This window comes from Protobothrops mucrosquamatus, unplaced genomic scaffold (assembly GCF_001527695.2).
Source record: "Protobothrops mucrosquamatus isolate PMUCROS unplaced genomic scaffold, P.Mucros_1.0 scaffold3882, whole genome shotgun sequence".
NCBI lineage: Eukaryota > Metazoa > Chordata > Lepidosauria > Squamata > Viperidae > Protobothrops > Protobothrops mucrosquamatus.
Genome location: NW_015389831.1, coordinates 96,221 through 106,460, shown reverse-complemented (window position 1 = coordinate 106,460; position 10,240 = coordinate 96,221). Strand labels below are relative to the sequence as shown.

Below are 10,240 nucleotides of genomic sequence, written 5' to 3'. Positions count from 1 at the left end.
TTATTATTATTATTATTATTATTATTATTATTATTATTATTATTATTATTATTATTATTATTATAGCAGATTTTTTATCTGATGATGAACGTGTTTATGCCCTCCATGTTTAAACTGAGTTACTGGTGATTGATACACAGTCTCCTTCGAAAGGTGGTTATGAGGTAGTACCATTCTTTCTGTAAAGTTAATACTTTCTAACAATAGCTTTGAACTTCTCTTCTGTCAGTTTGAGATTAGGCCCCCATGTTTTTATGTTTTAATTAATATTGAGAANCATTTTCTTTTGCCCTTTTCTGGAGTGGCTCAATCTTATCAATCTATTTTTTTAAGTTAGGTCACCAAAACTGTACACAGTATTTCAAATCAGGTCTGACTAAATGCTAGCCTTAACTCAATGTTAAGTAGCAACAACTAAGTAGTGCTTCCTGGTTGATACAATCTAGGGCTATTATTTGATAGTGACCAAACGCCAGTTATCCAGAACAAACAATCAGCACTAATTTATATCTTTATGAATACATATGTATAAATTAAAATAGCTGTCCAATTCTGAAACAGAAACCTATTGACAAGGCTTATAACTTTCCCTGAAGGTTCATCACTCATAATTACCAGCACACTTTGGCTCTGGCATTTGCCGTAAAGGAGATCAATGAAAATGGGCTATTACCTAATGTTAGCCTTGGTTTTCACATTGCTACTGACAGCCATGAGGAAATTACAACTTATCATTTGGCTATGGAATTTCTATCTACAAAAGATACATTTATACCCAACTACAAATGCAGTGACCTGACCAATACAGTAGCAATCATTGGAGGAGCCCGTATTAACAGCTGTGTCAACATGGCAAATATTCTGTGCAACTACAAATTTCCCCAGGTGAGAGATACAAATTTGGGTCAATATGAATTGTTCACCAGCTATTTATTCTATTCAAAAATTCGCTCATTGAAAAGAAATATTTAAGCAAAACTAGGAGTAAGTCATCAGGCTGTCCCTTTTTACCTGATGAGCAAAACTGCAGATGTCACATAAAACTAATTTTAAACATCCTATATTTGTATCCCACTCAAACTCAGAGATTGGATTAAATCAACAAATATGATTTGCTTTTTATTTTTATTTTCTTTATTTTGGAAGATACCCTTTATTCCTTTGTTCTTCTGACTTTCTCCATTTAGATCTCTTATGGATCAGCTCCAATGATGAATACTGAAACAGCAATATTTGTCAAATCGATGTTCCCAGATGAGTATCACCAATTTAAAGGAATACTGCATTTATTGTTGCATTTTGGATGGACCTGGGTTGGATTAGTTTCTCTGTATGATGAAGATAGAGACAAGTTCATTCAAAAGAGTCTTTCCATGTTTTCAGAGAGAGGAATCTGCTTTGACTTTATAGAATGTCTTCCCCAAATGGTGTTTGGTAGTGAAGGTGCTGAGTGGATAGATAATGTAGGTAAAATATTCAAAGTAATAATGGAGAGTACAGTCATTGCAGTCATCTTAAGTGCTGAAATTACAGGCATAATAGCTTTGAGAGTAATGATCTGTCTTTTCAATTATGACGATATTCCAAAGGAGAGAAAGGCCAAAGTTTGGATCATGACAGCCCAGATGGAATTCACCTCCATTCGGATGCAAAGACAGTTGCCCATTGATTTTCTCCATGGTGCTCTTTCCTTTGCAATTCACTCTAAGGAGCTGACTGGATTCCAACAATTTATGAAAAAGAGAAACCCAAATCTAGAAAAAGATGATGGATTTATTAGGGATTTCTGGAAAGATGTATTTGAATGCTCATTCTCCAGTGATATTACAGATGGGAATGCTGAAAGGATCTGCACTGGAGAAGAGAAGCTGGAAAATCTTCCTAATTCTGTCTTTGAGGCCACCATAAATGTACATAGTTATAGCATCTACAATGCAGTCTATGCTGTGGCACATGCTCTGAAGGCCTTGCGATCTGCCAAACATAAAGGGGGCCAAAAAATGGATGAGAAGAGATGGAGACTCTTCCTCCAATCACCCTGGCAGGTAATTATGATTAATTGAAAATTTGGGGAAATCATCAGGTACCAGCATAGGAGACCAGTTTTGTGTTTTGCTTTGTTGTGTTGTTTTAACTGTTAGAATGCTTTAAAGATAGATTTGAAAGCTATAAGGAAATACTTGATATTTTCATATGAAAGAAAATAAAATTAATATATGAAAATATAAGGCTTAGATCTAGACACAGTTAGAAATATGTGACATACGGGATCTTATTCAATCCATTATATTTGACAATTTTAAATGTAAAAACTCAAAAGCTTTCTTGAATAGCATTATTATTCCTCATCAGATGGATTTTGGAGTTACTAAAATTCAAAGATTCCCCAAAGTGCTTTTTCAAAAGTCATCTGGACTTCCTTTGTTTCTCCTTGAAGGCGTATTGCTTCAGTTCAGAACTGAGTGTCATGGTTCTGATAGATGAGACCATTTAAAAGAACTTCAAGGCAAGCATTTCTTCCTTAAAGAATAATTTTATTTGGCTACAACATAACAGTACATACAAGGGTGAACCTAAGACTAAATTCCCCTCCCCTTGGTTACAAAGTTGCAAGTTTCATTTCCCACCCCAAATTGCTATCATAAATCACATTTACCAATTGTTTGAAAATGCGGGCACTCCTCCCAGCTACTTCAGCCTGACAAAATGTTATCAGCAATTACCTTGGTTCCCATACATGTGAAATATTTTGGCTAACTTAAAACTACACACACATCCTCCTTCTTCTAACTAAATATATGGCAATGAAGACAAAATGAAAATGGCTTCAGTTCAGTTTGTCGGAGCATTGACACTGAGGAAGCTTCTTGGATGAGAAGCAAAATATCTTCAAGGGAAAAAAAAAGAAAGTCCAGTAATCTTTTGAAAAAGCATTTTTGGAACAACCACAACATGGATGAATTATAATCTCCATAGACATTAAAATTCAAAGGGAATAAAAATAATTAAAAAAATGATAAGAAATCTGTGAAAATTGAAATATTCAATTGCACAGCAAAGTTGTCAATGTATTACACGAAGAAAAATTCAAGTTTAATTTGTTTTACTTTATTTTTTTTACAAAAGTAACAGGAATGAAAAGCTATTTTCTCCTAGAATTTTCCGTCTCAGAGAATTCTATCTTGCCTACATTAAGTGCCTTTTTAAGATCCTGTAATCCCTGAATTTGGGGTAAAAGTCAGGGCAACTGAATGTTTACTGGCCATGATGCCTTTCCTGAAACCGCACGAAGTTTGCAACAGATATTTTCTCTGTGCACCCTGATTTAGAAACATCTGTCGCTTCCTAGGATTGAACTCTTAACCTTCCGAATGGGAGGCAAGAGTCTTTACCACTAGGCCACCAGGCTGTTCTCTATCTTGCCTACACTATATGACAGAGCACTGAATTCACAATTTCTGAAATGGCTAATCAAAGCAAAGTGATCCCTCAGATCTCTCCCTTTGTTGATTTTGTGTTGGAATTCTCATCTGGCAGTTTTTCACCAGGGAGTAGAAAATGCATTTGATAAAAATATATTTCTTTACCAGCTTGAAACTGGTGTAGACTGAAGCAGATCTGAACAGCTTACTTTTCATTAAGCCTAGACCAAATTGAAAGAAACAAATAGAGATTTTCCCATCTGCTTCAAAGATTCGAAATAACTTTCTGTGTCTTTTTTTTCTCTTCTTCACTTAGCTGCACCATTTTTTGCAACAAGTCTCCTTTAACAACAGTGCTGGAGAACAGGTTTCCTTTGGCCCCAATGGGGAATTAGAAACTGGATTTGATATTTTCAACTGGGTTACGTTTCCAAACAAGTCCTTTCTGAAAGTCCAACTTGGGAAGATCGATCCCACGGCTCCCCCAGACAAGCTCCTCACCATTTCTAAAAAAGAAGCCATTTGGCCTCTCATATTTAACCAGGTTTGTCTCATTTTTCCCAGTTCTTGAAATTATTAGCCACTGATCCATTGAAGTAAATGTTTAAAAAGCCAGAAGTACAGCAACAGTAAGAGTAAGCAAACCTTTAGCAATCCATGTGCTATTGATCACAGGTAGTCCTTGACTTACAACAGTTCATTTAGTAAAAAGTCACAGATACAACACTGAAAAAAATGAGGTATGGCCATTTTTCACATTTACAACCGTTGCAGCATCCCCATGGCCATGTGATCAAAATTCAGATGCCTGGCAATTGACTCGTTTTTATGACAGTTGCAGTGTCCCAGAGTCGTGTGATCACCTTTTTTGAATCATGGGGAAACCACATTCACTCAACAACTGCAGTGATTTACTTAACAACTGTGGTGAGAAAAATCATAAAATGGAACAAAGCTCACTTAACAACTGTCTCACTTAGCAACATAAATTTTGGCCTAAGTCGTGGCTGTAAGTCAAGGACTACCTGTATTATTATTTATTTATTAAACCAATATACTGCTCATCTTTAGATGGCCTGTAATCATAAAAAAATGAAACCTTAGAACAATAAATATTGACATTAAAATGTATTTCAGATTGAAAGGATGAGAAGGAAGGGAGCAAGATTCACATGGGGAGGAGGTGGGATCTTATCTTAGTCCAGAATGATACCTCTGCTTTGAAGCTCCAGGCCAGTTCTCAGAATGAGGTTTTCAGGCCCTTTGGATTGCCCAAAGGAGTGAGTGGGTAATTTTTTTTTTTTGAATGTGACATGAACAAAAACTACTAAAGTCAAATTGCATTGTCATCGTCATAGTCAGCCATTCAGTCACATCTGATCCTTGGACCTTCTATATATCAGCAGTCCTCAATAAATAAATGAACAAGAATAATTTTTTTTACTCATTTGTTCAACTGGGTTCTGTTTATCTATTTTTAGATCTGTTCTTGTGGAGAACAGATCACACTTTGCGCATTGATTTATGCAGAAATATTGAATACTACAATGGGTTTACAAACATTTAAGTGTCAATGTATATTTCAGGGTGCCAAGAATTATAGTACGAATATGAGTGAAATAAAACAAGGGTAGTAATACACATGGCCTCATCAATCTGCCGCTGGAATAGTTATAACTGTTCTACCATGTTTGGTATCACAAATGTTCTCCTGATTGATGCAGGATCTTGAGAACCAGAGATAGCAGTTAGTTAGTTGAGGAACTATAAGTCCACCAGAACAGGCTCAACCTCCATTCCAAAGGCCCATTTCCAATTGATTCTATTTTCTACATTCCATGATAATGTCCTTATAGGGCTTTCAATTCTTCCATGCATTTCCATTCTTTCTTTTTCCCTCTAGTAGTGTTTTATTTTCTTTTGTGCATATGAACTCTTACTCCCCTATTTTCTACTTCATGTCTCAGTTCCAAAGGTTCAGAACAGTGCAGCTATGTCTATTGAGATATGATAAATATGTTACCTTCTGATATTTTTCAAAGTGTGTGGTATCACAAATGTTCTCCTGACTGCTGCAGGATCTTGAAAAGCAGAGATAGCAGAAGAAACATTTTGAAAATGCCCATCTGTTAGTTGAGGAAGCATAAGTCAACCAGAACAGGCTCAACCCCCATTCCACATCCCCATTTCCAATTAACTATATTTTCTTCATTCCCGGATGATGACCTTCTAGAGCCTGAATAAATTATAGTATTCAAGGTAGATTCTGATATTTATTTATTTATTTAATAATTTGTTTTTTAATTTATTATTAGTTTGCTAGTTTGTTTGTTTGCTTGTTTGCTTGCATTACAATCTTCTTTACTTCCCATTTCCCTCAGAGAGGTTTATTGGGCAGAGAGGTTTATAGGGAAATTTTACTAAAGACTTTATCTTGTCACCACAAGGCAACTTTAGGTAGCACTTAGCACTAGCACTTAGACTTTTGTAGCATTTCACAGTGCTTTACAGCCCTCTCTTAACAGTTTACAGAGTCTGCATATTGCTCCCAACAATCTGGGTCCTCATTTTAGCGACCTCAGAAGGATGAAAGGCTGAGTCAACCTTGAGTTGCTGAGACTCGAACTGCCAAACTGCTGGCAGCTGGCAGTCAGCAGAAGTACCCTGCAGTACTTCATTCTAACCACTGCGCCACCAGGGCTCTTTATTCACCACATTAAAATAAAACCATAAATATATGTATAAATATATAAAATCACATCAAATATATAGAATATATATCAAAATATATTCTAATATATGATGCAAAAACAAAGAATTTTTGCTCAGGATAATATCTATCTATCTATCTATATCTATATCTATATCTATATCTATATCTATATCTATATCTATCTATATCTATATCTATATCTATATCTATATCTATATCTATCTATCTATCTATCTATCTATCTATCTATCTATCTATCTATCTATCTATCTATCTATCTATCTATCTATCTATCTATCTATCTATCTATCTATCTATCTATCTATCTAATCATCTAACTATCCAATCATAAGGCAACAGCATTCCAAATAAGATTTTTCACTACCTAGAACATTCATTAAAGAAGATGAGAATTCATATATATATACTCCAACACTGGAAGTTTTTAAGAAGAGACTGGACAGCCGTTTGTCTGAAATGGTATAGGGTTTCCTGCCTGAACAGGGGGCTGGACTAGATGACTTCCAAGGCTCCTTCCAACTTTATTATTATTGTTGTTGTTGTTGTTGTTGTTGTTGTTATTATTATTATTATTATTATTATTATTATTATTATTATTATATTTCTAAAAGTAAATTATAAACTAAATAGTGAGGGAAGGAGTATTATGGAAAAAATCTTTCTTATCTGTTTCTATATTTATAAGGCAGAATTTTACATATTATGTTTATTATTTTATATGGGATGGTAAACCCACTCTTGCATATTAGGTGGCCCTATATTTTTGCTGAGTTAAAGTATTTATCATTTTCATATGAATAAATTTGATTTGATTTTACAAGACCCAAACAAAATGGGACCTCAAGCAGAGCATACTCTGAGAGATCTAGAGTTACAGATTTTCCCACATCAGCTTCAGGTATATTGCCCCAATGGAAAGATCCATTGATTAATGTAATATGTATGAAATAAGAAGCAGTTGAAGGTACAATGGGGAGTTTACATGAGGAAGAAAATGGAATCCCACTGTTTGGATTATAAACAAAGAGTTAATTGATGAAGGGAACAATTGATGAAGGGAACAATCCCCCCAAAATAAATTCTATGTGTGAATTCTCATTTTATTTCTGAATAGACATTACCACTTTCCATCTGTAATAAGGAGTGTCCTCTTGGCCATAGCAAGATAAAATTGGAAGTAAAATTTTCCTGCTGCTATGACTGTAAACTTTGTCCAGAAGGGAAGATAGCTGACAAATTGGGTAAGCAAAGGAATATATTAAATGTATCAATGATATAATAAATATAAACCAGGGCTGAATTTTTAATAACTATTATGGTATTGAAAATCTTGACATTCACATCATATTGAAAGATAATAAACCGTTTTTTTCCCCCATAAATTTTTGTTCTAACTTTTTGGAAGTCAGGGTGCTTTTGCATTGGTAACCTTTTCCATTCTTTTCTCTATTTTTCACCTCCTATTCTACCCAAATTATTGATTTTTTTTTGTAATATTTATTTTGTTTTACAATAAAAGGTAAAATACAAAACAGAAAAAAAAGAAAGTAGAACAAAACAATAGCAAACATCCAGCACTAACAATGATACAAAAAATTGGTGTACCTAAAAAAGAGAAAACCGTGGTCCAATTATCAAATAAATTTAACATTTAACATATAGAATCCACTCCAACTTGGGCACTGAAAAAAATAAAAAACAGTAAAGTGATTGATTGATTGATTGATTGAATGATTCTGGAATTCATAAGATTGTCTATCTTGTATAATAACACTTAGAGGCTCCCCACAATTTTTAAAACAGAAATAACAATTAAAAACTCACTTTTCCTAACAGCTGCCACACAAATCACCCTCCTGAGTCAACACCCAACCTACTCTAACACTTTTGGGGAACAGCAAACTTTTCCAGCCTGCTACAAGAATAAAGGTTTAGGGATGCATCGTAATTCAGGTTGAAGAATATTGGAAAAGGCTGGATGGTACAGACCAGATTCAACTCTGAACTCCCACATCACTATATTTCACACAAAAGATCTGGAGCATGCCTATCTATTTCGACTTATTGAGAAAGACAGATACCATTGAAGAGAGGTGGTCACACTTATCACTTGGGCCACTGACATTCAGGGATTGAATGGTGATAACCAGCAACCTCAATTGCATATGGTAAGCCACTAGGAGCAAGTACAGCAGAGTAGTAGCACTGAGTGAGTTAAGTGTAGACCAGTTATGGTTTTGATATGGGCAGCACCATATAAAGGGATTCCATAAACAAACTGAGAGCTAAGTAAAACTGCAGAATGCTATAATATCAGGGCATGTTAAAAATGAAATGAAGATGCTTCAAAACAATAATGTTTTCATGAATGGTCTCTTTTTCAGACTTAGATGACTGTTTCCCATGTCCAGAGGATCAATATCCAAACAAGGATAAGGATGGTTGCCTTCCAAAAAGTATAACTTTCTTAACATACCAAGAACCTTTGGGGACTTCTTTGTCAGTGATTGCAGTCTCCTTTTCTATCATCTCAGCTGTGGTGCTGTGGATCTTCATTAAATATCAAGACACACCTATCGTTAAAGCCAATAACAGGAACCTCACCTATAGTCTTCTCATTGCTCTCCTCCTCTCTTTCCTTTGCACTTTGCTCTTCATTGGACAACCTGACAAAGTCAAATGTCTCTTGCGACAAACTGCCTTTGGCATTATCTTCTCTGTAGCTCTTTCTTGCATATTGGGAAAAACAATTATAGTGGTCCTTGCTTTCATGGCCACCAAACCCGGCTCCAAAGTTAGGAAATGGGTTGGGAAAAAGATGGCCACTACTATTATCTTAACTTGCTTCCTGGCTCAATTTAACATCTGTATAGTGTGGCTGGCAATTTCTCCTCCCTTCCCAAATTCTGACATGCATTCCATGGCTGAAGAAATTGTTCTGCAATGTAATGAAGGTTCAACCACCATGTTTTATACACTCCTTTCCTTTTTAGGATTCTTGACTGTTGTCAGCTTCACGATGGCTTTCCTAGCTAGGAATCTACCTGACAGCTTTAATGAAGCAAAGTTTATCACTTTCAGCATGTTGGTCTTTTGCAGTGTTTGGGTGTCATTTGTTCCAACTTATCTGAGCACCAAAGGAAAATATATGGTGGCTGTAGAGATCTTCTCCATTTTGGCTTCAGCGGCTGGATTACTGGGTTGCATCTTTTCCCCCAAATGCTATATCATTATTCTGAGACCTGATCTGAACCAAAAGAAGCAACTAATGAAAAAATGATACTTATTTTAACACCAGATCCTTTGAATAAAGCCAAATTGGTTACTTTTAGCATATAGATTTTTTTCCCCAGCTTAAGATTCCCTCTATCGTTACATCAATATGATGTAAAAAACCATGTACTGAAAAGTTCATTTAACAAGCTATAGAATTGCTCTACATCTTTTCTTTGAAATTTTAAATAATTATTCTGAGCCCTAAACAGAATAGTAAGAGATAGCTAATCAAGAAAATGTTAAAAATATTTTAGTTATATAATGTGCATTAATGTAAAAATGAATGGATGTAAATCCTGAAGCCATGGGCTTCACAACATCTCTGCCAAAAAGAAAGAAAATGCCTTTGTTATATCACCCATAACATGGAAAAGATCCCTGGCACATATGAAGCCAAACATTTGTCAACTTTCTGAGTGTTTCAAGATGCTGTTAATAAAAAAATTCTAAGGGATAATATGAGTGCCTTACTTGCCACATCAAGGTCTCCCAATATTCCCCTTAATCATTTTTAAGGGACAGGAAAATTCAAATTAAAATCCCTTTCCATAATTCTTAAAGTCTGAGAACCACTTTGCTTCAGCAGGTAATGTCCTAGGCCAGAAACAATGGGACTAAATGTCATAAAAACAGACATGTTGTTCTGGAACCTGGGGCGAGGTGTTTGAGGTTGATGATGTTGTAGATCTTCTTCTCAGCCTCCCTGAGAAAGTAGTCTTATTCATGAAGACTACTGTCACACCAACGGTGACTTCTTTAATTTTGATGTCACTATTATTCCTGAACCTTGGATGACATCTGAATCTTT

The 10,240-nt window shown here is 35.2% G+C and overlaps 1 protein-coding gene across 1 annotated transcript; it reads left to right on the top strand.

Moving 5' to 3' along the window:
- The first annotated feature begins 1,182 nt into the window (after positions 1–1,182).
- Positions 1,183–9,436, top strand: LOC114923469 (vomeronasal type-2 receptor 26-like). Its single transcript, XM_029286494.1, has 4 exons — positions 1,183–2,045; positions 3,739–3,966; positions 7,271–7,397; positions 8,541–9,436. The coding sequence occupies exons 1-4, from the start codon at positions 1,209–1,211 to the stop codon at positions 9,434–9,436; spliced, it is 2,088 nt and encodes a 695-aa protein (XP_029142327.1). The 5' UTR covers positions 1,183–1,208.
- The last annotated feature ends 804 nt before the right edge of the window (positions 9,437–10,240 follow it).

Bases quoted from the DNA above. Each gene is read 5' to 3' on its own strand.
- LOC114923469 (XM_029286494.1), top strand. From the start codon at position 1,209: ATGATGAATACTGAAACAGCAATATTTGTCAAATCGATGTTCCCAGAT. The intron at 2,046-3,738 runs GTAATTATGATT...TTCTTCACTTAG, and splicing joins TCCTCCAATCACCCTGGCAG to CTGCACCATTTTTTGCAACA. The intron at 7,398-8,540 runs GTAAGCAAAGGA...TCTCTTTTTCAG, and splicing joins GAAGATAGCTGACAAATTGG to ACTTAGATGACTGTTTCCCA.